This window comes from Dipteris shenzhenensis, chromosome 27 (genome assembly GCF_047967505.1).
Source record: "Dipteris shenzhenensis isolate YYH24624 ecotype China chromosome 27, Dip_SZ_1.0, whole genome shotgun sequence".
Lineage (NCBI taxonomy): Eukaryota > Viridiplantae > Streptophyta > Polypodiopsida > Gleicheniales > Dipteridaceae > Dipteris > Dipteris shenzhenensis.
The window spans coordinates 5,818,959-5,846,225 of NC_141622.1; the positions used below are offsets into that span (position 1 = coordinate 5,818,959).

Below are 27,267 nucleotides of genomic sequence, written 5' to 3' on the forward strand. Positions count from 1 at the left end.
TCTTATGTTCCTACACTCCAACTTAACACTAGTTTGGTATCCTTAAGATGCTTTTATATCCTATTAACTTAGCCACTTCCTAGAATTATTCAAAGGCATTGATAGGTATTTTGGGATTTTGATTATTTGTCATAATAGCTTATTTTATACTAAAAATTCACAATTATTATGGATTAGAACTCACCCCTATTACTGAGTCTTACCAATAATTTTAAGTCAACCTAACACCAAAATTTCAAGCTTTATTCTCAATTTTTAGATAAAATGGCTATACTTCTTAATTAGAATTAGTTTTTTAGAGTTTGTATGTTCTAAAGTCTAACTATAATATATATGTTTAGATTTCTTTGGAGCTAGATAATCATACTTATATGCTATATTGTCTCAAATGTCATTTTAGCAAATGCTAACATGGTAAATTTTAATTTTTTTTCACATTTTTTATATGTCACCTGAGTGTCTAAGTTTCAAACTTAAGAATGCTTTGTACATATCTTCATAGGATACTATGGAGTAGCATGAGTTTTTGAGGAAATTACTATCATGGAGAATAATTGTGCTACCATACATTTGGAGCATTTTTTAATCACATGTATCGGGTTTAATTTGTGCTCTCATTTGCTTTTAGAAAATAGTCATACGAGTTTACCTCAAGTGCAAGAGAGAAAATTGTCAAAAAACACATCCACATGAAGTTGTGATTTTTTTGCCCAAACATCAAAACGATACTTATGTTATGTTATGCTACCAAAATAGTGTTAAGACTAAGTCTTTAGAAGTAACAAACTATGGAATAAAGAAATGAGAGTATGTGCCTTGGGAGACATGGGTGTCACCACAAAGGTAGTAAATTAGCACATGAAAATGGAATACCATTATGTGTGTAACCTAGTTTAACACGGGGAATTGAAAGTTTATGTATTGTAACACATCCAATATGCTGGCAGATCTGTTTACTAAAGCACTTTGGAGAGAGGTTCTAATTCCTTCTAAGAGGCATTGCTCTCCTTCCCCCACCCCCAAGATGTCACCATATCCATGAGGCTGTTATTTGTTAGGCAGCCACTAGGCAACAGGCAGGCGAGTCGCTAGACTCACCCACACCTCTTTCTTATTTCCCTCTGTTAGTTATATACAGTCTGTGTGAGGTATTTCACTCCGTGTCCGCTATAAGCTCCCTTTCTTTGCTTGTCCTCCCTCAGGTCAAGAATATTTGGTGAAAGAAGGGAGCAAATACAACGTCCTAGGTCATGATGGGAGCAAGCCTCGCAAGGCCAAATCAAAATTCGCATTTTAATCAGGCACTTATAAAAGCCCAACATGATAAGACGTGAGTACCTTACTTGTCCCTTTACTTCAAACATTCAGCAAGTTCGTGTTGAGACGATTGGTCATGCAAAGGAGGGGAGAGAGAGTGTGTGTGTGTATGTGCGCGCGCGCGTGCTCGCGAGGGAGCGAGTTTGCTTTGGCATGTATCGCTGTTCGACCTGGACTGATGCCATTAAAGCAACTTGAAGCAATGCAAGAACTCACTGCGTTGCAATGTACACGCTTGAAGTGTGAAGCACACGTAAATGAATCAAATGTGTTCATATAATCGTGAACCAGTCGATGAATGTTTTACAATCCCTGTCTCTCTATATCCTCTCATTGTATACTCTGACTCCTGAGATCAATGGTTTGTTAGCCAGCGAAAACTTTTGAGGTCGCTGACGACCTCGAATACCGCTTAGTTTCTTACGTCAACTTCCAACCCATCCAAATGGGTGGAATGTCGGAATGTTTCCCTTGATCATTACAATGCGAACGTGTCAGATAAGCGAAACTGCATTGACTCCCGACTCCTACTCGTTAAATTACGTTTCCCAGCCGGGCCACTACTTACTTCGTGATCCTTCTGTAGCAGAATAATTGCAGGAACAAGGATAGGTTAGTTGTGCAAGAGTAGGGCGAAATTCGTGTTCCTGGGCCCCGCTGTTAACTGGCATTATCAAACTGAGGGCTGCTCAGCAATGACGCTGGCCGCACTGAATTGCTGCTGAATACCAGGCGTAGGCATAGCAAACAGCGACGGAGGGCTAGGCCCGGGGCTTCCCACACCTGCAGCTGCAATGAATTAAAAATTATAAAGCCTGTTACAGAACATGCGAAACTGACATTGTTAGAAACCACGAGAGACTGACATGGTCACGGGAAAGCCGACAACAGCGAGGCATAAGCGCACAATTTTATATAATGTATTAGGCTTCATTAATCATAAGGTCTTAGATCGCTAATCTTACATCATCAAGTGATGCTGTGTTAAGAGCGCTTAGGAAAACGTTGTAACAAGTATTCGCTTCAACAATGGAGGGTCTCCCGGTCATGATTCGAACATACGAGCAATTTCTATAGTCCGTTGAGCAACACCCGAAAAAGTGCTTTTAAAGGTCGTCCCGGATGGGGGCCGACGGCCATGAAGTGTACACGTTCAATGTCTGTAGTTTTGCCGAGGAACCCTAAGAAAAACTGTATTTCAAGTTATCTTTTGCTGTGAAGTTTCTCTTCTTCCAAAACAATAGGCGATCGTGTGGGATACGTGCAGCACGTCATGATGGAGATTCAAGGAAGAGAGAGAAGAGAGAGAGAGAGTTGAGCTGCATTGTTCACACACACAATTTACTGGATGGATGGTCGCTGGCGGGGAAAGCTGCATAGTGCACAGAGAGAATAATCATCGCCTACCACGACTTGTATTTACTCTACTTGGTTTCTAAAGTTTCAACAGCTTAACGTCAAAGCTGGAACTTTAATGAAAACCTTGTTGAGGGTGTGCAAAAAAATAAAATCTATTCTGAGGACCTAGGTAACCTTACAGGGAGAGGGATGCCCAAGATGCCCAAAAAGCCTATGTACACGCTAGGGTAAGCTGCGGCTAGCAAGCTTGAAGGGCAGTGAAGTGAAGGCTGGCGCAGAGAGAGAGAGAGAGAGAGAGCTACCGTTGGACGACCCTGAAGTTGGAAGAGGAACAAGTCCGCCGCATTGCTGAGGCAACGTTGTGATTCCTGGAATCCCTTGAGTGGCGCCATACTGCATAATTTGAGGTAACTGTCCTCCTGCATAGCCTTGGGAAGTGGTGTACCCCGTTCCAGCTTGCAAAGGTTGCATATACTGCAGGTAGGGATACAAAGTTGGGTTTCCAATCGAACCTGATGGACCGCCATACATCTGAAGAGAGTACTGCGGCACTCCATAAGGGTTATAGACATTCTGCACAACGCCATAGCCAGGTAAGAACACATTCTGGCACATGCCCTTTCCTTCGAATTAATTCAAATGCTCAAGAACGATTAGACAAGCGCACAAAAGGCTCTCGAAAGCTGCAGTGGTTTCCACACCGGTTGATAACTAGCGTAGTCCTGGGAGTATGGGGGTAACCTGCACCACCATACAAGAATGAAAGGGCAATCAGATCACGCAGCCTGGGTTTTCCTAACACACTTAGATATGCAGCACTTTCATGTGCCCTAGGGCCTAGCAAGCGTTAGTGTAACCATGCATGACTTATTATTCCTCGGATCGAGTTACAAGTTAACATCTGTTAAGGCATTGCAATGCCCAGCTATATATAGGTCCAAGAGGCACAACTATATCGAGGCTGATCGCGCTCAGTCAGCGCTCGAGATGGCCGCGTCAAGATCTACAGGTAATCGTCACCGAATCACGTCCAAGCTTGAGAAGTGAACTCACCCATAAATCTGGTAATTCGGGAATCCGTGTTGGGGAAAAGCCTGACCGCCAACAATCGAAGGTCCTCCAGCTGGATACGAGCTTGCCGAAAACGGTGACATTACTCCGATGCGGTTACCTGTGTAATAATTGAAAATGGGGCATTCATCAACAGTAGTAGCTAGTAAAAACTTTCTGCAGAAGTAGATGGAACGCATTGAGAGACTTCAATTCAAAAACGGAGGAGAAACAAGCAGACGATGAGTGGTCAATGTCCGCCTTAGCATTGCCCATTGCCCACTGCCAGGCACAGATTTGGAAAACTGGTTGCAATGTGTACGATGTACATCCTCCTCCTTAATACATTCTTACGAACAGCAACGTCAGCCAGCACAAAATTCGAAATCTACAGATCAGCCACGCCAGTGACGCCACTCGCTGAGCCTTCGTCAATCAGATTCGTAAGACGTTGCAAGGAATTACAAGGCTTTATCGCCAGATTCCAGAATGTCATCAGATCAAGCGGTGTCCTCAAAAGCAAGAGATTGATAGAGATAGAGGCAAAGAGGATCTGGAACCCCCCATCCAAACCAATACCTAAATCACGAGCACCTTCTTTGGATCGCTGTTTGCTGCTCGATGAGAGGCAACAATTCAAACTCTTCCTGCAGACTGAGTCCGTGATAAACCTCCATAGTTTCCATTCTGAAACGCAAGTCTTTGCAGAATTACCTACCCTGGAGAGCCTGTGAGGGGCGGGAGCGGTGGGCTCCGAGTGATGCCAGGTTGCAGTTTGCCCGTCTGCCATCGATCACGGGGGTGGAATCCAAGCAGGCTCTCCTGGCAGCCTCTGGGTCTCGAAAGGTCACCTGCCAAATTATCGACAGCGGCCATAAAATAATTCATTCGCTCTCTCTTCATCCAACCCCGTGAGCTCCCCAAAGAAACAGCGATCGGCAGCCCGAACGGAGGAGAGGGGGAGAAAGGGATCGCACAAATCCATAGCCCTTGGAGCGGCCGGTGTTCTTGTCCGTGATGACGACGGCCTCGAGGATGTCGCCATACTGGTCGAAGTGGCGACGCATGGTGTCACGCTGGGTCTCCCAAGCCAAGCCACCGACGAAGACCTTGGTGAAGGTGGTATCGCCGAGCTGGAGCTGGTGAAGGGGGGATGAGATAGAGGAGGCTACAGAGGAGGGAGTGGAAGCTAGAGGGGGAGAGGGAGCGGAAGAAGCAGGTAGGGGATGCTCGCCCATGATCGGGGTTAGGGGAGGGGAGTAGAGGGATGGGATAGAAATGGACGACAAGGGAAGCTTCAAAGCGTGGCGATGGATGAACAACGATCACGGATTGCGAGATGGCGACTCGAGAGAGAGACAGAGAGAGATACCCCGCACAGTTCAAAGGCAAACTAGCCCTAGCTTATTATTATTAGCTTATCTTTCTGCCACTTGGCACTCCCAGCTTCCATCCCTCTCACGTGTCCCTCTCCCCTTCTTCCACGTCTGCCCTATCCCTTTATAGCATCGGCCACGTCGCCTTACTTACCACAGCTCCACTGTACTTTTTTTCCACGTCCCCCTTTCCCATGTGGTGCAGCCTCGAACCTCATCGCCTTGCCAGTCGCTCTTATTATTATGGGTAGCAGTGAGCACTTGGGTTGCCAGCCTTGCAGGCCCGTGAAACGAGAGACCCTCCACACTGGGTGTGCCCCTTAGCCTGTCCGGGTATCTGAGATGCCCCCGGCCGGCCGACCGCGTGTACCTGGCTCCCCACCTGCCACGTGCTGATGGGTCCCGCCGTTCAGCTGAAGCGCCGCCCCCCCCATCCGCCCTATTCCCCTCATTACCATGATGCATGCATCCGCCTGTCAGGGAATGGTGAATGGGGTTCACATGGGCGTGATGGATGGAACACGGCACTTACCTTTATGAAATCATCGCATTTACCTTAATCGCCCTTTGCAATAATCGACCCATAATGCCACGATCAACCCCTTCTAAAGTTTGAACGTCCCTAACTTCGACTACCTTCTATGCATGTTTCCACACCTGGGTGCCCACACCAAGGTACGTGACAGCGACAAGCAGAGCAGTGCCCAACCATATCCTTGGGTGCCTCCATGGTTTAGATTGGCCACCGGTGGCTTGTAGGTCAGTGTCACGCGCACCCAAGTGGCGTGGAAAGAGAAGCTATGAACCATTATTGGGATAGAATAGCCCATTCAATGTTGGGAGTCATGATGATTACAATGTGAACCTTTCCCACATGTTAGATGAGCATGCTTTTTGTCAAGCTTTTGTTTGTTGAAGATTAAGACATTGCTAGGACTCTAGGCAAGATATTTCTCTACAAACGGGGTAGAAAAGCGCCCCACTAACATCGTAAAATTCGCTGATGTCAATTAGGGGAGCTTGATGTTTCGGAGTCTTTGGTCAAATAGGAAGCTTCGAAGGGAGATCCAAACTAGTGTGACAACCGCCGCTACAAGAAAAAGCATAACAACACAAGGGAACTTCTCACAATACGGGGATTCGTAGAGAGCAATGCAGGAATGCTCTCTTATTCTTTTGACTTAGTCATTCCAAGTATCTTCCCACAATACAATTTTTCGACTAGTCAATCACTCCCTACCAAACCACATCCCAAACACATAAAAGAGAACCCATGCTTCTATATCTTAATTTACTTACATAACCACTCCTACCCCCCTAACAATTCTAAATAAATGCAAACCCAAGAGCCCAAGGAGGTAGTACATGCTTCCATGCTTCTCAAACATCCTCCCTTTCAAAAAATGATTGTCCTACAACATAGGCCCCTCATGCCACACCTCGACAACCACCCCCACATGCTTAGCAAAGACAAGCTAGTCTACTTTGACCCACCTCATCTTGAAGTTTCACTTCTTTATAAAAAGCAAGAAGTCAACAGCTCTAACAAACAAAGCACCTTGTCCTACATCGCATCTTCCTTAAAAAGGGGAGTGAATTGATGGACTCACAATAAACTAATGTGGAAAGAATTTCAAGGCAAAGTTTGTGAGAAAGAAATTCCACTTGTCCCTAGCTTAAACATATACAACTCACATTGGACGATTTGATGTTGATTGTTGACACAAAGGACATCAAATCCAACATCACAAAAGCGATCTTGCTAATTTAAAAGAATCTCAACAATTTCATCTAATGAATGTCTATGCAAGGGTTTTCCAAACACAAAATCATACACCTTTTTGTCTCTCACGCATTCAATATGTGAGAATGATATCCTAACCATGCTTTGCGTTAAAGTTGCTCCCTCTTTTTCTTGATAAGTTTGAAAGAGATAAAGTTTATGTTGTGCATCACCATGACTAATTTTTGTTTTTTAACCAATAGTTAACACAATGCCTCGTGGTAGTGGAGAGCATAGGGGTATTATATTCATTTAAATATCAATGAGTTAATTTAAAGCAATTAAAGGGAGATGCGTAAAGTGTAACCTAATTTTCCAAACATTCTATATGTTGTAGCAATTTATTCATTAATCCTAGGTTACATCTTGGTTACCTTTGAAGAGTTGGGAATGACCAAGTCTTCAAGCATCAATGGATTGGTCTACAATCAAAATCATTGTATAAGGTGCATAAAACATTATGTTAATTTTAAAAACATTCTCTCTCTTTGGTTCCTGTTCATTATTGATGGATTAACAAAGGTTTGTGTAGACACTAGAGCCAAAAAAAACCAAAATATATTTTATATGGGCGTTCATCTATTCTACATTTTCTCTAGATTCTTCCAAGCCTCTATCTAAGACATAACACTAGCATTTACATCTACATTCTCCCCTTGTACTAATAGGCTCTTGACTAATAGCCTCTCGTTAGCCTGATTACCAATGCTTGTACTCCCGATGATCGTGGGTGTGATCTCTGGAAAAGTCATGGAGGTTTGAATTGTAGGCTCATTGCCTATTATAAGTTCTAACTCTCTCCTTGCCGCACCTTCTCCACTTCCTTGTCCTTCAAAAAGGATCATGGGTGCGCTTTTGGGTCTTACTGTCTATCTTTCCACCTCTACAACCTTCACTTTCCCTTCGACTATAACACCATGGGTTGCTTCCTCACTCAGGCCTTCCCCTATGATAAGAGGAGGCTCAATGGCTCTTTGCAACACCTTATCACCCCACAACTTTGTGCACATTTTTGTAAGTTGGCCCTCATTAGATCCATCCAATGTAGAGCTATCATCCTCATCACTCAAGCTAGAATCAATGTCCTTTGGTTTGCCCTTTTGTATATCAACATCTTCATTCTCCAACTTCTCTTTTTCCATTGATGAGATTTTGTACCTTCCCTTGAATAGGCCTTGAACATTGCTCTCAAGTTTATGTAAAAGACTTTGTACAATTGAAGTATGTGTCGAATCGACCTAGTATTTAGTATCAATGATGCTTACATTAATACCCTTTTAGAACAATGTTTTAGAAATAAAACCTATTCGATTTAATGCCTCCCTCCATCTATCCATCTAATACACTTGCACAGATCTTGTATCAAGGAGGGATGATTTGTTTTCGATAGTCCACACATTAAGCATTCAATTTAGCCTTTTCTTTCTCTTGGAATGAGAGATCAAGGACCTCCTTAGAAACTTTGAATGGAGTACCACTACCCCTATACAAAAATCAACCATTATAATTATAAATTATAAGACCTCAATGCTAATGCTTTCTTGATAATTTAGGTCATTGTGTAATACCATACCATTAAACACCTTTGCAAGTAGATCCCCAAATATAGGTGAGACGAGCTATAATGGATTGCTTTGTGATAAGAAGGGCTAACAATTGATCTTTATTGCAATGCCAAAGGACCTTGCATGATAAAATCATATAATGTCAACAATCTCTTAGACTATGAATTCGTCAAAGAACAGACATGGCTTGTCCCAACCATTACTAAATTGTCAAGAAGTGCTCTACATGACCAATGCTAATTCAGTAGCATCCTTTGACAACTTGATATTATAGAAGATGCTTAAATTGTTATTCATTGTATCTTTCATTGTGCGCTCCATGGTATCTTCTTTACTGCATGCATTATGTCTATAAGTTTTGGCATCTTGACTCTTACGTCCTTTGTTGGTATCGCATCATTTTCCCATGTTTCATCCACCTTATATCCCAACTCTTGTCAACCATTTGACCAAGGGCATATGCTTTTTTCTTATCAATGATGTTTTAGCATATAAATCCTCAGATGAAGTCAGTATAACAATAATGCAACAATAAGGAGCTCCAGCTTTGACTAGTTGGTTGACCATTTCCTTGATGTGGATACACTTCTTCTTCTTTCCAAAGAAGCTTTTATCATTTAAGTTGTTGCAGCATATCTTCTTCTTAATTTTATCTATAATAACTTTAAAAAATGTCTTACTTGTTACAAAGGATGGTGGGTAGTATACTCACCATCCAATGCAAACTCAACAACCTCAAGAAAGCCTATCACTCGCCACAATGCAGCCTTGGAGAGGATGCTAATTGAGAACATTTGGTCTTGCAAACATTCAAAAGATTGCATACCAAAGATTATATATAAAAATTGCAAAAAACTTTAAGGGTTGATGATGCCAAGGTGAGCCTAAAATGATATTATCATATTTCTAATTTTTTGTAGTAGCTGTGCATAGTACATGTGTTACTTTGCTATATGCCATTTGCTAAGCTAGCTTGGTGCTTGAGTTTTGGAATAGCTTAATAGTTTGATTTTTGCATCGAGCTAGCTTGGGCTTATGCAATTGACCTAAACCAAGCTCAATGGTTGGAACATCATGCAATCGTGGCTCGTTCAAGTCAAATACAATTTATGTGATTATCCTAAACCAACATGGTTGAACAGAAATTAACAACAATATATTTAACAACAGAACAAAAATATATTGTTATTATCTAATTGATGACCAGCTTGATGGTTGGAATTGCTATGTTTCCTAGTACTTAAATTAGTTAAATTTAACTTCCCACTGGTTTGGTCATATACCAATTAATTTCTAAACTGGGGTTGCTTGGATTTAATGTGATTGTCCTAAACCTGGCCCAGTGGTTGGAACATCATCGAGCTAGTTCAAGTCAAACAACAATTGCGTGATTAAAATGTGATTAAGCAGAAATACAATGATATATTGCTATTGTCTAGAACTGATATGTATGATCCAGCCCTATTCAGGTCAAACACTAGTTTTATGACTATCCTAAATCAGCCCGATGGTTTTAAAATGTTATTTCCTAGTAGCTTTGATTAGTTTAAATATTAGCTTCAAATTGAGTAGAGGGGAACCACAATAGAGCACATCGGAAAGATGTGTAATGTTGGGAAAAATGCATGATTCCTTTTTATGAGAACATAATTTGACTATGTGTGAGATGACCTTAGCTCTCCATAGTTTGGAGGCAATATTTTGTAGATGGTATATGCACTATTTCTTACTCTAAAAGAATACAATTTTACTATACAAGAGTTTTCGTTCACTTGTGGTAGTTTGCAAAGGCAATACTTCTAGCTTTATGAAGTGGAGGTAGAGTGGATCTCTTGTAGAATGCCTACATTGAGGTTGCTAAAAATTTCAAGTAGCTTCAAGAATAGTAGAAGAATTGGATGTAGCTATTTTCAATAGTGAGTAGAGATTGGAGAGACTTCAGGAGAGTATTCACACCCTTAGTTGTAAGGGAGGAAAGAATTAAGAAAAAACTTGCCAATGAGCAAAGTGGCATCGTATTTCTCATGTGGCAACATGTCCTTCAAAAGATATTATCCAATTTCTTATTCAATGACTGCAATCAACAGTGATTGCTACCAGTAGCAATGACTATGATAATAGTATTATTTACATTAAAGTTTTAAAAGGGATTACACTCGGTGAGTATAATAACTCAGCCCCATTGCAGAGAGCGAAAGTTGAACAAAGAAATTACATCCAAAGATAGTTTATAACAATTCAACAATTGTTGAGAGCCTCATCGAGAAAGAATTAAACAAAAGAGATGACATCTACATTCAAAGATAGTTTATAAAAGCTAACAACTCAACAATTGTTGAGAGCCTCATGGAGCAAAACATTGGCTTTGAGCAACCACCACACTGGTTATTGGAGATATGGAGTTATTTAGTTAGGATTAAGTATTTCCTTGTGCAACCACCTAGACCACTGCATGACAATGTTGGCTTGGAGTGACCACCGTACTAGTTCTTGGAGTTATTTTAGTGTTGGTTGTCGTTAATCCTAAACCAAGAAAAATGTATTTCCTTGACCTCAAAGGGTCCCCTTTCAAGTCTATATGGTCCTTAAGGGGGACCCTTTAGGGTCAAGCTTGGGCCATATCGACATACATATTTATCCCATGGCATGCCATATTTTCCAGTGGCATGTTAATATGGCCCTTGCCCCTAAAGGGGACCCCTCAAGGGTCATATCAACAATTGCACTTTTTGATAATTGTATTTTTCTAAAAGTATTTCCTTACACCACCACGTTGGTTCTTGGAGGTATTTTAGCTCTAAGCCAAGGTAAAATGTAGGTCCTATTTTGGAGATATTTTAGTCCTATTTTAGTCCTTGTGCAACGACTGCACTAGTTGCAGTAAATCCTAAACGAGGGCAAAAGTGTGCCATTTATGCTTCTTTAGAACCATTTTCACTACGAAAGTAACAGTAACAATAGTTTTACAATTGCTTGTGCAATGACCGCTCTAGTTGCAATTTAATTGTATTTTTCTAAATCTATTTTCATGTTGGTTGTAGTTAATCCTAAACCAAGGAAAATGTCTTTCCTTATGCAACGACTACACTCGTTGCAGTAAATCCTAAACGAGGACAAAAGTATCCCATTTGTGCTTCTTCAGAACCATTTTCACTATCAAAGTAACAGCAATTACAATAGTCTTCACAACAATTGCTTATGCGACGATCGCCTTGGTTATAATAAACTATAAGCAAGACAATTTATGCTTCTTTAGAACCACTTTCACTACCCCAAAGTAACAATAACAACATTTTTTGCCACAACAGTATGATATTAAAGTTGAAACAAAAGAGATTCCATCTAAAGCAAAAGTTGAACAAAAGAGATTACATCCAAAGAGAAACTCGTTAGCACTATGTCCTTGTGGAACTTCCTTTAGCACTTTTAGCACCTGTCAACTCAACACCACCACAGTGGTGGTGTGAGAAAGAAGGAGAGCAAGAGTGAGCAAGAGAGAGTGAGCTAAACGTAGGTCACTCTTGCTCTCCTTCTTTCTCACATTTGGTATCAGAGTAGTGTCTTCTTCCAAGACTTGCTCCCATCTCCCGCATTGTCTGTACACTCGTAGCATTACAGCTTATGGTCAACATCCGTACTGCACGTGGGAGTCCAGCGCCGGCCATCGTACTAGCTCCGTACACATTTGGTGTCCATACATTCTGCAAGCTTTTACCTTGCACGTGGTTTTTGTGGCAGGCACTTTTTGCAGATAGCCATTGCTTGGCTTAGATCTTGCAGAGAATTTGGGGCATTCTATATTTGAGGGCAGACATTGCGGTTAGTTTGCAGGTGTTGAAGAAATTTGGGGCTTTTGCTTTTACACTACAATTTTGTAGTGAAATTTGGGGCTTTTGTAGGCAGAGTGCAAATCTTGCAACATTTGGGGCTTTCACTCTATTTTCCCTCATTTGTATGCAATTTCCCACAACAAATTGGGGCTTTTGCATTTGGGTTGCAATTTTGCAGTTGAAAGAGCATTTTGGAGGTTTGCAAGCAGTTCTGGACTCAGTGTGAGTCAATTTGCAGGCTTTTTCCACTTTTGCATATTTTATTTGTAGATTTCTAGGCAATTAGCAGAGTATTGTGGACATTTCGAGCCTTTGATAGGCTATGACAGTATTTGTCACTATGGGTAGATAGGCAAAAATGGCTCAAAACAGCCCCAATGAGGTGTTTGGAGTCCTCACATAGGAGGATAAGTTGGATGACACCAACTACTCCTTCTGGAGTTTTATGGTTCACAACATATTGGTTAGCAGACATCTCTAGGATTATGTCAATGGAGATGAAGCAAGGCCAGATACAATGGCTACACCTGTCACTCCTATAGCTAGAGGCAGGGGTAGAGGTCAAAATGTTGCATAAGTAGTTGGAGTTGCTGCTTTTGGGGCTCCCACAACAGAACAGAAAAGACGGGATTCTAGAGATGCAGAAGCTCTATTAGTGATTTCTCTTTCTGTCAAGAGGTTCATTATTCCTCACATTCGGTCATGCGAGACATTAAAGGAAGCTTGGGAGATATTGGAGAGTAGGTTTGCAACAAGAAATGATGCCAGAGTTTCCTTTCTGAAGCAAGAGTGAAGCGAAAGCTTTCCCATATGCATATGGATGAGGGAGATTCCATGAATACTCACCTCACAAAGCTTCAGGATTTGAGGGAGCAATTGCTAAATATTGATGAAGTCATTCCAGATCGAGAGATGATTACCACCACTCTAAATTCTCTTCTTGAGTCCTATCTTGGTTTCCACACCTCGTTGAATTTGTCAATGAGGGGGGGTAGCAATCCTCTCTCTTTTCATGAGTTGGTAGGACTTCTGTTGCAGGAGGAGTAGACATGAAGAAATATGGCAACACGGGCTGGTGATCATGCCATGCTTTCTAAGTTCAAGCCTAAAGGAAAAGGGCAGCAAAAGCAACATGCCAATCAGCCCACACATCAGCATAAAGCTGATTCAAGACAGCCCTCACATAAGCCTAGAAGAAGTGCAATTGTCACTACTGCAAGAAGCCAGGTCATTATATAGGTGAATGCAAGAAGCGCATAGCTAAAGAAAAGAAAAGGGATTCAGGTCTGGCTGTGTCAGATGCATCAACTCCTCATTCCCATGATGGGGGAGATGTTACAGCCAACTTTGTGGAAGAGCACTATGCCTTTCTGTCTTGCACTTCATATTTTTCAGTGGGTAGTTCAGATGCTAGAGCCACTATTGAGGATGACAGTTATGCTTTCTTGACTTGCAGTTATGATCCTTCAAAGGATGCATGCTCTCTCAGTGTCAATGAGACACTGAATACTTAGTATTTTGATAGTGGTTCTTCAAAGCACATCACTTCTAAGAAGAGCCTTTTTGCATCTCTGCTTCCCTCCACCTACTAAAAAGAAGGTGACTTGTGCAAATAATTCCTCTTATTTAGTGTGTGGAGTGGGGGACATTATTCTCACATCCACTGATGGCATAGATTTTAGAATTTCAGATGTTCTCTATCTGCCAAGTATAAAGAAGAATTTGCTTTCAGTGTCCTCTCTTAATAGAGGAGGATTTTAGGTTGTATTCGATGATGCTAAGTGTGCAGTCAGAGACAAAGAGAATGAATATGCTTTGATGTTGTTTGGCACTTTGTATCAGGGTCTTTTTCAGCTTGATATGTATGAGAAAAGATTCGATTTTGCATTTTCAGTGAGCACTCCCACTACTGCAATGCAGACTGCAGAGTTATGGCATGCCAGGTATGGGCACATGAGCAATGGTAGCTTAATGACACTTCAGAAGCATGCTATGGTTGATGCCTTGCCTCCTTTAGAGTCACCTCCTCCTCATGCATGTGAGGGTTGCATCCTTGGCAAGATGCATAGATTTCCTTTCAAGAAGGATGGTGCAATGAGAGCTACACGCAAATTACAGCTCATTCACAGTGATGTCTATGGTCCCATGAGGACACCTGCATTTGGGGGTTATCTTTATTATGTTACATTCATAGATGACTTCACAAACTACACTTGGGTCTATGGTCTTAAGGCAAAATCAGAAATGTTTATGCATTTCAAGCACTTTGTGGCTATGGTTGAGAATGAGACAGGACTCAAGGTGCAAACACTTTACACAAATAGAGGGGGAGAGTAAATACCGCAAGGGGCGCCAACGTTTAGGACCAATCGGTGTCCTTGTTTCTGAGTAGGAGCACTCTAGCTCCCTTGTGATTTAATCTGTCGTGCATATTTATTTGTCAAATTACTATGTATGTTGTAATTAAGTGGATCCTACCACCCTTTACGTTATTGGGGTTGGTTTTAGTGGTTCCATTGTTGGGATCCACCTAACTTCTTCAAGATCGAACCCTGTGGTTAGCTTGGTGCAAGTCCAGTAGACTAGGTGAAGAAGACAGCATACTATTCAGTAAATATGTCTCACAAGGAGAGAACATTCATTTGAAGCCAAGTGACTGATTACAAAGATCTCTGGGAAGCTACACCACAGGCAAACCAATGCAGGCAGACTCCCCATCCAGTGCACTATGTAATTCCTTGCTCAACTCCAAAGGATGAATAACATCCAATCATGAGACAATCTTGTATCCTTAGCCAACCAAAGCATGCAACAGAGACCCCAAAAGCATCCATTGTCTATGCCACACCTGCAATTGCACAACCAAGTGTTCAACTAGCCAGACACGGATGAACAACTGTAAGAAAAAGCCTCCAACAGCCAAACTCTGGTGCAATCAATCGACAAAGCACTTCCAAATGGGTTGCCTCAATCTATAGCCTCTCTGGCCACTGCCCAACAGCATAAATCAACATTTCTTTACGAGGAAAGAAACCCAAACGCAATAACTAGCCAACAACCAATCAAAGAACAGCAAAAGCAAGCAAAGGCAAGCACTCTTCTAACCAGTATCCATAGAAGAAAGGTCACGGGGGCTCGAAAACCCTAGATCCAGCAAAGAAACATTGACTTTGGCATAGCCTGAAGGACCTGGAAGTGAAATCGCAATTTGCAGAGGACACCTTGGCTGAAATTGCAATCTGCAACAAGCTCCTAGATCAGATGTGATTTCCTCTGGCAGGCCCTAGATGCAATGGAACTGGCCCTAGCTGATGGTGATTTTGCTGGCAGGCTCTGGAAGCTCCTGCTAGATTAACGATTTGGCTCTAGCAGCATCTGGTAGGCTTTGGCAGCTCGCAATTGATGATCTAGCTCTTTTGGAACTGATTTTGGCCTTTTGAGTCCAAAAGAAGGGCTCTCCCCCTCTTTTTAGAACCATGTGCTAAAAATAGCAAATTTTAATTGCACCACTCTTTAGGCCCCTTGTTGCACACTTTGGCCCTAAGAATTAATTGCCTAGTAACTGGGCGCACATTCACTATTTCCAAGGGCCCACTAGGGAGTTTTCATTCCCCAAGTCCCGCCCCATGGCCGGACCCTCGCTCTTCAGAGGCTCAAGGCAGTCACATGCAAATTATGGGGGTCGTAAATTAAAAGTCTCATAATTTCACATCCTCGTGGCATGAGAAATATCACAATCATGAGGTCTTCTTGATTACTACTTAGAGGAGTGGGGTTGTGAATCAAAAAAAGGATAAATGAGCAACCAAAAGTAAAAACATCAAAGGCTACAATAGAAGTAGCTTGAGTGTATATTGTGAAACAAGAAAAAGAGATTAGTTTGGGGGGGGGGGTCGGGGGGTTGAGGAAGTGATGGTTGACCTTGTTCTAGCATTTGTTATAAGGGTGGACAACCCTCAATTCATGTCATGAAACTTCCGTTGAGTGAGCATTCTTTCATTCCGTTGATGATAGAAATTTCTGTCTTTGTTTTGCAATAGATTTGTTGAGAGACTTAGTGAGTTCTTTGAGAGCTTCTTGCGAGAGAGGGAGAGTTCCTGAGATTTTCGAGAGGAAATCTATCTTTAAGAGCTTCTAGGGAGTGTAAGAGAGAGGAGTAAGGTCTGTAGCTACGAAACGGCCGACAACGAGCCTTGCAAAGCTCCCAGCAGCCTCCAATGAATGCCTGTGACCTCTCCAGCATGCTTCGCAAGCAAGAAAGCATCCAAAGCTCCTACTCCGCAAACAATCACAAGCATCGAGTCGCCTCCATCAATGGACGTCCACGACTATAGTACTATCACCAACCTTATCCTCAGGGTCACCACACTAGGGCTTGGTCAAGGACCAGCCACATGGCATACCTTATTTGCCACATCATCGCCCTCGCTCAACATGCCATGTCATCGTGGCCACATCAGTAGCCACTTCAGTGCAGACACATCATCACTGACTAACACATCATCATCGACTACCACATCATCATGATTGCCACATCATCTACCACATCACCTCTACCACATCATCAAGCCACGTCATCACTACCACATCACCTCTGCTACCTCAACAGTGCCACCTCAGTAGTCCAATCAGCACTGACCCCTGCAGGCACAGTCCCTTGCCAGGCACACTGTGCACACACTCCTGCCACCTTAGCACAGAGCTCCACTGGCACACCTCTTACTAGGCACAGTGCCACATCATCACTGCATGTGACTCACAGTGACACATCATCATTGAGCACTATTTGCACTCCTTTTGCCCCTCCACCTAGATCAAGTATATCTCTTGATCCAGGAAGAATTTGAGGGTGCTCCAAAAAGGAAAGTTGCTCGGTTTTTTGTGCTCTATGTGCTCATCACATCACCCGCACATTTTGGTGCAAGTTACACTCACATTTGAACCTCGTCGACAAAACCACTTCCTTCATGCACATTTGCCTCTACATCGACGCATCTGACCCAGCACTTAAAAAGAACAAAAGAAAAGGAATTATTTAATGTTCTTTCATCGATCGATGGTTGGTTTAGATCTAGATCAGAGTAGACTAGATCACCATAGAGGGGACGCTTTGAATTTCCCCAAGTTGCCAATCTAAGCCATGCCCGAAATTCTCGACTACTACCTACTCGGAGTCAGTCCATATGCTCACATACGGTTTCACATCATTACATTACCTAAAACCTTATGTTCATCAGTTCAGTGTGGAGACTTCAAAGTACAGAGGCATTGTAGATTGTTTTAGTGGGCAGATAGCATCTGATTTCACACACACATGCCACCATTGTAAAGCCTATTCGGCTATCTCACGGCATCGTGTACATCATTTCAGCCTTGTAAAGCCTCTTGGCTATTCCCGGCATCATTGCCACAATCCTTGTAATATAGATCAGATTTTATATACTGCAGTTCTATCTTCACCGATGGTACAGAGATTTCACTTGGCATAGACAATGTATTTGTAGTTGAGATTTTCACGACACTTTTGAGTACATTTCTTGCACCATGTCGACTAGCAACCTCAATCTGGAGGCATCTGCTAAGTTAGACAACTCCAATTATGGTACATGAAAATACCAAATGGAGACCATTCTTGTGCTTTAGGACAAATGGGAGAGTATGTCGATGGGTCTACACCTAGACCATTGGCCGATTCATCTACCACTAGCTCTACTGCATCTGTTGTCATAGCACTAGCAACGGGATCTACATTGGGATCTAAATCTAAACTAACAGTTTTCGCACCAGTAGTAGATCCTGCCATTGCCCGAGCTCAAGCAGAATGGGATAAGAAAGACAAGTATGCCTATCACCTAATCAAGCAGAATGTGCAAGATGTCATGCTAGGACAACACAACACAGTCAAGACATCAAAAGAAGCATGGGATATGTTCACAGCTCTCTAGAGTCCAAGAACACATCCAGGATTCTCACCCTCAGAAACCAAATCAACCAGAGTTTCTGATCATGCTTATGTACTCTGCATCAAAGACTACAACAATCAACTTGCAGCAGCAGGAGAGACTATGAACCCCGCAAAAATGGTTCAAGTAATCCTGAATGGACTAGGAGAGGGATATGAGAATCTAGTCCAGAGTATTGCCATCCAACGGCAAATTTCGACACTGGAAGAACTTCAGTCCGTTCTACTTGGTGCAGAACTCAGGACTCAGGCAATTCAAGCACATAAAGATCATTCTAATGATCAGGCATTCACAACTTTAGACAAAAGCAGAGGCAAAGGCAGAAACAGAGGTAGGTCATACCAGAAAAGTGGTCATCATCAACAAAATCAAAGTCAAAATCAGAATCATCATTAGCATCATCCTCAGCAACATCAGAATCAGCAAAGAGGAAATCATTCCAACCATGAAAGATTTCAAGGACGAGGGAATGCATCCACCAATGTGTCAAACATTCAGTGCAACTATTATCACAAGTTTGGACACTATGAAAGAGATTGCAGCAAGAAGCAGTATGACCAAGGCAGTCAATCTAGTAGTAATCGAGGGAATTCTCGAGGTAGAGGAAATCATTGTGGTGGACATTCTAGTCACAGTCATTTTGCAAATGAACATGGGAATATGTTTCTTGCGAGGAATTGCATCAGACTGATACATTGCACCTAGACACTGATTTTAATCCCAAAGAGGATTTCAGCTATCAAGTCGACAAAGTGGAACAGGATCCTTGGTACATCGACAGCGGTGCATCATCTCATATGACAAATCATCAAGAATGGTTTATAGAAATGAAGCCATTAGAAGGTCAAAAAAATGTCATCTACACAGCAGATAATACATCAAATCCAGTTCAAGGGATAGGTGTTATCCCTATGAACAATTTCACTAGTACAAAAGGATTAGTCAAAGATGTGCTCTATGTTCCAAAGCTCAGCAAGAACCTTTTGTCAGTAGGTCAAATGATGGAACACAACTAAAAAGTCATCTTCGACGGTGATGAATGCATTATCAGAGACAAATCCAAAAGATAGCTAGTAGCAAAAGGTGTCAAGGAAGTACACTTATACAGAATGCTAGCTACAGTACTAGATAAGCATATTATGTCAGCTCAACCGCAATAGATGCCACTATATGCAAAATGGCACAAGAAATATGGTCATGTCAACTTCAAGTACTTGTTAGATCTCAAGAATCAGAATATGGCAATTGGGATTCTGAAGGTACAGTTTCTTGGAAAAGTTTGTGAAGCATGCTGCTTCGGCAAACAAAGGGAACCAACTTTGTCAGAAGTACCTCTTGTGCACGAGGTATTCTTGATTTGATACATACGGATGTATGGGGTTATGCCCAGACCCGCACATCAATGGTTCACTTTATTACTTGACCTTCGTCGATGACTACAACAGATATTGTTGGGTCTACTTTCTGAAAGAGAAATCTGAAGTGTTTTCTAGATTTCAGAAATTCAAAGCCATGGTAGAAAACCAGACAGGCAGAAAGATCAAGGTCATGAGATTAGACAGAGGAGGTGAATACATGTCTTCAACATTCATGAACTTTTGCAAAATTCATGGCATACGAAGACAATTCACATATGTAGATACTCCTCAGCAGAATGCAAGAGCTGAAAGGAAGAATGGGACTTTAGCAGATAGTGCTAGAGCAATGCTTAGTGAAAAGCATCTTCCAAATCAATATTGGGCAAAAGCAATAGCTACAGTCTTCCTTTCAGCTCTTGCATTCTGCTGAGGAGTATCTATAGCTAACTACTTACTTAATCGGCTTCCTACCAAACCGATACAAGGTATAACTCCTTATGAAGCATTCACTGGACAAGCCACACATTGGGCATCTCCGCATATTTGGTTGCATAGCATATGCCCACATAAATGATGATCATCGCAAGAAATTGGATGCAAAGTCATGCAAATGCATCATGGTTGGCTATAGTGAAGAAAGCAAAGCATACAAATTGTATGATCCCATCAACTGCAAAGTCATTATCTCCATAGATGTAATCTTTGATGAGGAATCAGAATGGAAAACCTCACCTGCATAGGAGATAGAAGCATTGACTCACAGTCATCTACAGAACAAGTTGATGAAGAAGAGAAAGAATTGCTAGCAACATCCCAAGTAGAGCCACAATAGCTCAGACGGTCTACTAGGGAAAGCAGACCACCAGCTAGATTGACATATGCTCAGAAAGGCAAAGCAATTCAGGTGGAAACCACCAACTATGCTCTTATGACTACCATCATGGCTACAAAAGAGCCAGTGTACTTCGAAGACGTAGTAGACAAGCCAGAATGGCAAACTGCTATGAATGAAGAAATGGATGCTTTGTGTAAGAATAATACTTGGGAATTATGCGACCTTCCACCAGGAAAGAAGGCCATAGCCAACAAATGGGTATACAAAGTGAAGTACAATCCAGATGGCAGTATTCAGAGATATAAAGCCAGATTAGTTGCAAAAGGATTTGCACAACAATATGGTCAAGACTATGATGAGACTTATGCTCTAGTAGCAAAGATGGATTCCATACGGTTCTTGATATCACTAGCAACACTCAGCAAATGGAATGTGTATTAGCTTCATGTCAAGAATGCATTTCTCAATGGTTATCTAGATGAGGAAGTCTACATGCAACAACCAGCAGGTTATGTTGAACCAGGACAGGAGAATAAGGTTTGCCATCTTAAGAAAAGTCTCTATGGCTTAAAGCAAGCCCCCAGCAGTTGGTACAACAGAATTGACAAACAGAATTGACAAGTATTTTGTTGATTTGGGATACATGAAGTCGAATGCAGATCATATTCTCTACTACAAAGTTTAAGGGGAAGACATTACTATTGCACTTTTATACATAGATGATCTGATTGTGACAGGAAGTAAGGATAGCTTCATCAAAAACTTGAAACAAGACTTATCCCCAGAGTTCGACATGAAAGATCTTGGACTTATGCACTATTGTCTTGGAATTGAGTTATGGAGAGATTCAGATAGCACATTCTTGAGTCAGCTCAAGTATGTTGACAGTCTCCTGAAGAAGTTTCATATGGCAGATTGCAAGATTGCAGCCACTCCCATGGAACAGAGTTTCAGAGTGGATTAATTCCAATGGCTTCTTACTCTCTTGAACATGTCTAGGAAATGGTTTCCTTGCCTGTTTTCCAAATTGACAGGCTTCACATACCTTATGCATTTGTGCAACCTTGAATTTAGGCAATCCTACAACAATATTTTGGGCTTGCATTGATTTAAGTCACTGTACATTAACGTGACCAATGCGTTTATGCCAGATATCAATATTTGCAACTACACCGGTCCCATGTGCAAACATTGCTGCACTCAATTCAAGCATGTCTGCATCCAATGTAAACATCCTGCCCTTCTTCTTTCCTTTGGCTATCAAGTGACCGTTATTTTTCATATCCTCAACAAAGCATCCATGAGGATTAAATTTGACCTGCAAGCCCTGCTCAACCATTTGACCAACAGAAACCAAGTTCTTGGTGATATTCGAGACATGAAATACATCAGACATGTATTTCTTTTTCCCATCCTACATAGACAAAGGAATTTAACCAATCTGCACAATAGGATGTGCAGTATCATCACCAGTCTCCACAAATCCTAGTCTTTCTATTTTCCTTGCATCCTGCATCCATTCTGCATGACCTGTCATGTGGTTTGATGCACCTGAGTCAACATACCACACATCATTGCATTCTTCTGCACTTGTCACAGAATTGGTCATGTGCTGCACCATAAATAAATGCTCATTTCTGTCATCACCCTGTCTACTAGAGGATGCATAATTGCCTTGCTGCAATTTTCCATTCATAATGTCATTTTGCTTTTTGTAGCAGTCTTTAGCCATATGACCCATTTTACCACAATAGTAGCATTCAACATTGCTGTTTGCATTTTGGCCTCTCTGCCATCCACCATGACCTCTTTGTCTCCCCCTTCCTCTAGAGTTACCATGTCCTCCTCCAAAGGACTGGTTTTCTTGAGTTTGCTGCATATTCTAATTTCTACCACGGCCTCCAGATCGGCCTCCTCTACCTTTGCCTCTACCTCTTCCAGCATTTGAGTAGAAGACAGTTTCTTTTGAAGTTCCTTCTAAAGAAGATGCACCACTATTTCTCTGCTCTTCAGAAATTAGAAGAGCAAACAACTCCTCAAAATCAAGAAATTTTTCACGGATGGCAATGGATGTCCGGAACTGTGCATAATCCTTTCCTAGACCATTCAAGGTCACAGAAATTAGATCATCATCTTCCACTGGCGACCCAATGGAAGCAAGTGCATCTGCAATTTTCTTCACCTTCATGTGGTAGTCATTGATGCTCATATTTTCTCTCTGCACATTGTGCAACTCCTGCTTGAGCTGCATTTTCCTAGCTTGTGTATTTGTGCTGTACATTTTTGCCAAAGTATCCCATGCCTCCTTTGGCATACTCATATTCTTCAGAGGCAATAAGAAATGGTGGCATGGTCTCAACCATCAACATTAAAGAACATAGAATCTGAAATACTGATAGATAGCCAGTATATAACTTTTCTAGCTCTCTCATGCCACCCTAATTATGCCTACATTTCCTATTGATTGGGAACATTAGGAAGAACTGGTTCTTCTTCATTTCCTGTAATGAACTCCCAATAGCCTTTTCCCATAAGGAAATTCATCATTCTAAACTTTCATGCTTAGAAGTTGTTCTTGTCAAGCTTTTCACTGACAATCTATGAAAGCGCCATTATAGAACACTGCAAAATATTCTGTCACTGTAAAAAACACAGCTTCCGCTTCACCCGGGCAAATCTACAAAACTGATGAAAGTGGTATTTAACCACATAGTCACTTCCTAGTGACGATTTTGCATCAACAGGAAATAAGGATGATTCTATAACTCCCAGTATCTCTATGCACAAGCATACGATGCAATTTCTGTGGTAACTTTTCACCGACCTACAGAGCAGTGGTCGCATTGCAAAAATAGGGCCTTTTTCTCAGTGCTTCAGAGAACTTTCACCTCCAAAACGGGCCCCAAAATGGCCTCGAATCAGAGCTACATATATTGCCCTCTCGCCACACCGTGAAGGGCATCTCAATCAGAGACAATGCACTCTTGCACTTTTCGACTGTGCTACCTGCAAAGATTTGCTTCCAAACTCGAAAAAGGAAAGCAACACCGGTCCTCTTACCAGGACACTGTGAACTTGGTTTGCTTTCTTGAGCTCCTTACCACAAACTAGGCTCTGATACCATGTGAAGATAGTGGGAGAGAAGGAAGGAGTCTCACTTGTGGCATTCTCACATACACAATGGGGGAATACACACAAAGGTGGAGGCTGAAAACAGTTTTCCTCTTCTTAGTTGTGTAAGCCAAAAGAACTCTTGTACAAAGAAATAGAAGAACCCTATATGTGGGTCTCAAATTATTTGTGGGCCTTGGAAGCATGCATGGAAGCATTGCTGTTGCTCAAGTCTTTTGCACATGGTACTCTCCTGTAGCAAATGTGCAGTGTATTTATTCTCTCATCTCAGACATCAGGGTGTGGATGCTTGTGTTAGTGGCCGCACCCCTTAGGTTTCATTGTATCTGATCTTTTTCCAGTCTCATAGACCCCTTGGTCTTTCAGAGATGTGAATAAAATCTCTTTGTTTGTTTGTTTCTTGCAAAAGATGGGTATCCCTTTGTGACTTTGCCTATGGGAGGTGTCTTCATGGTGCCGTGGGTCTTAGATTCATGAAACTCGATAATACATTTGATTGAATGCATATGATTGACTATGTAGACTAGTCCTCCATGGACCATATTATATGATATATCTCTCTATACATGGGTGAGATCATCAATCGAGGACAACATGAGGATCACATCATGTATATAGAGCAAAGTAGGCACCTCTTAAGGTGGAGGTCAAAATAAGGTTGGTGATGGGGTGTTTGTGTGTGCGTGTGTTGGGGGAGGGGGGGGGTGTAGTGCTGTTTCTTTAATGAAAAAGACTTATTAAGTATGAAAAACCAACCATAAGTGTGAAATTCAAGGTGCTAATACATCATACGCATCAAAGAGCAAAACTGCAAAATAGCCATGGTTGTGGCTGAAGGAGACTCAGAAAAGAAAGGACTAACTCTCTACTTTTTGAGAAATAATTTCCTCATTGTTGATGTAGATCTAGAGTTCCCTTGCATCCTAGAACAAATCGCCCTCAAAGTATGCTGCACAATGGCCGTCCAGATAGTACCTAATGTTTGAGTTTTTTTGGGATAGTGGGGACCCTGCAAGCCGAGGGTGCAGTACTTGAATCTCTCCTATTGTCGAACAATCACAAACCTAAATGGGACACATCACCTAGATGCTCACTTTATATCAGTTTTGGCCATATCTATAAGCATTACAGGCAACCATGTGAATAAATTAGTTCTCAGGCCGTAATTGCAATACTATCCATGGCGGTCCTTCTCCAAGTTCTAGTTCTATTTTACATTTGACAAAGTGCGAACTTGCGTGCTGTTCACTCTTTGCTATGGTAGTTTTGGTGGTTGTTTGTGAAGGCTCTAAAAATCTCTCAAGAAAATAAAAATTAGTCTTCTATTTTGGCTTTTTATTCATGGAGGCATTGTTGTAGATCAATTGAGATCCATGTTTGTGACTCCCTCTTCTTATGCATTGCCTAATGTTGAGGGGTGCCTTTGGGATTGTAGACAGGTCACGGTTGTCAGGAAGGAAATTATAGGACAAGCCATGTTCTCGGGAAGGAGATTGAAAGACTTTTGAGTATGCTTTTTCTCTCCCCTTTCTTTCACTTGGGGCTCAATGGCTTGGATTTCTCTATCAGGGCCTCAAGTGTTCTATAAGATGCATTACTCCTCATGGATTCTTTTTGTCTGACGTCATTTGATTGAGTTGTGCTCTTTGGATATTCTTCTTCCTCTCCTTATAGACGTGCACATGCTTAAATGGATGCATGCTGGGAGATCTTAGCGAGCATTTCTTCTTGGCATATGTGGAGATCTAGTTGCATAGGACCATCAAGTGCATCCCAAGTCCACCGCTGTTGCACACTTTGGCCCTAGGAATTAATTGCCTAGTAGTTGGGCACACATTCACTATTTCCAAGGGCCAACTAGGGAATTTTCATTCCCCAAGTTCGCCCCATGGTCGGACCCTCATGCCCCAGAGGCTCAAGGCAGTCACATGCAAATTACGGGCGTCGCAAATCAAAAGTCCCATAATTTCACGTCCTCATGATAGACCTGCCTCTTGAAAGAAGGAAAACATCCTCGATTGCCATAAAGTACCTGCTGCAAAAGAAAACCAAGTGGAAAAACTACAATGTTTGTTAAGCAAAAGACAGGTAAACATTCCACATACATGCATACATGCACTCACAAACAATATGCTCCCCGCGATGTTTGATCCACCTCATGTAAGGCCATACCTAAGGACCCATTGCACTGGTACATCATGAGCATATGTACACTTAATGAATGCACATAGATACTCAAATAATCTATTTCTTCTTGCATTGATTGTATTGGTATATATTTTGGCTACTTTTGAATTGGGTCATCAAAGAAAACTAGCTCTTCTATTTGCATGATGATTGCCATGAGAGCAAAGTTGTCTCTTTCAACTTGAATGTCTTTTCCTTTGTAAGCATATGTCAATCATTAAGGTTCTTGTCTTTCTCTATGTATCTTTTGTACTATTGTACTTTTGGGGATTCATCTATTTTTGCTAGTAGTTTTTCTTCATTTGTTGTTATGTCTATGGGAATCGGGCTTGTGGAAGTGGATGACTTTCATTTTGACTCTTCATCAAACACTACATCGCTTGAGATAATATTTTTTATGTTGATTGGATCATAAAGTTTATAGGTTTTGCTATGTTTGCTATGTCTAACCATAATGCATTTCTTGGATTTCACATCTATCTTTATTCTATGATAATCATGGATAAGTGCATATGCTATGCAAACAAACACTTTGATAGTCATAATTTTGGCTTTTATCCTATGGATGCTTCAAAGGAGTCATTCCTTACATTGGTTTGACTGGTAGCCTATTTAATTAAAAGGAGTTTATGATATTGATGGCTTTAGCCCAATACTTAGTTGGCTAAGCTAAGTACTTTCTACCATCGAGGATGGATCTAGCACTATTTGCTAAATTTCTATTCTGCTATGCCATTTTGATGTGGTGTATTCGCACAAGTGAACTGTCTTCTAATCCCATGGTTCCTATAAAAATTCATGAATATGGAGACATGTATTATACTCCTCTATTTTAGAAAAGGAATTTGATTTATCATCTTGTTGGTTTTCAACCATGGCTTTGAATTATCTAAACTTGTTAGACTTTTCTTGGACAAGGTAGACATATTATTATCACTATAGTCATTAATTAAAGCTAGGAAGTACCATCATGTATGACGCTAGTTTATGCATAACCCCATATGTCACAGTGTATCAAATCTAGAACATCTCTAGCTCTTGTTGTGCTTCTTCCAAATTGGGTTCTTGATGTTAACCAAGGCAACAAACTACATAGAATTTATTGTTGAGAGTTCATGCTCAACATCATGTGATCATGTGTGCATAGCACCATCATGTGATCATATGTGCATAGCACTAACCTTATAGAGTGCTATAAAGGAAAGGGTTAGATCCCCTAACCCTAACCCTAAAAGGGTTTGTATATATTCTATTTTTTCAACTAAATCTAGTGTACAGTTAGTCATTTGTGGTGTGCTCTCTAGCTGTGCCATCTCTCCTCATCTCCACTCTTCTCCTCTCCCCTCTTCATATTTTGTCATGGTATTAGAGCATGGTTTTGCCTTCTGTTGAGGCACCATCCTTCTTGAGAGTGTGAGAGAGATTGTGAGATTGAGAGTTCTCTTGAGTGATTGTGAGATCCTTCCCTTCACTTCTGTTGAAAGAAATTTTCATCCATTTGAGAGGAATTTC

At 41.5% G+C, this 27,267-nt stretch overlaps 1 protein-coding gene across 3 annotated transcripts; it reads right to left on the minus strand.

Annotated features, from left to right (window-relative positions):
- Nucleotides 1-1,632: 1,632 nt before the first annotated feature.
- On the minus strand, nt 1,633-5,088 carry LOC147883787 (uncharacterized). 3 transcript variants are annotated; one of them, XM_087398720.1, is made up of 6 exons: nt 4,704-5,088; nt 4,445-4,577; nt 3,730-3,847; nt 3,378-3,417; nt 2,979-3,249; nt 1,633-2,100 (listed from the first exon to the last, which is right to left on the minus strand). In XM_087398720.1, the coding sequence occupies exons 1-6, from the start codon at nt 4,962-4,964 to the stop codon at nt 1,991-1,993; spliced, it is 933 nt and encodes a 310-aa protein (XP_087254846.1). In that variant the 5' UTR covers nt 4,965-5,088; the 3' UTR covers nt 1,633-1,990. The 3 variants fall into 3 exon arrangements, with proteins under 3 accessions (XP_087254846.1, XP_087254845.1, XP_087254847.1); XM_087398719.1 differs by having other exon boundaries at nt 1,633-2,106; XM_087398721.1 differs by lacking the exon at nt 1,633-2,100 and adding an exon at nt 2,551-2,689.
- Between the last annotated feature and the right edge of the window lie 22,179 nt (nt 5,089-27,267).

What these genes read in the sequence shown, in the direction of transcription:
- LOC147883787 (XM_087398719.1), bottom strand. Translation starts at nt 4,964, where the DNA reads ATGGGCGAGCATCCCCTACCTGCTTCTTCCGCTCCCTCTCCCCCTCTA. An exon ending in ACTACGCTAGTTATCAACCG is followed by an intron (nt 3,250 to 3,377) that starts GTGTGGAAACCA and finishes GGCGTTGTGCAG; the next exon opens with AATGTCTATAACCCTTATGG. An exon ending in AACTTCAGGGTCGTCCAACG is followed by an intron (nt 2,107 to 2,978) that starts GTAGCTCTCTCT and finishes AATTCATTGCAG; the next exon opens with CTGCAGGTGTGGGAAGCCCC.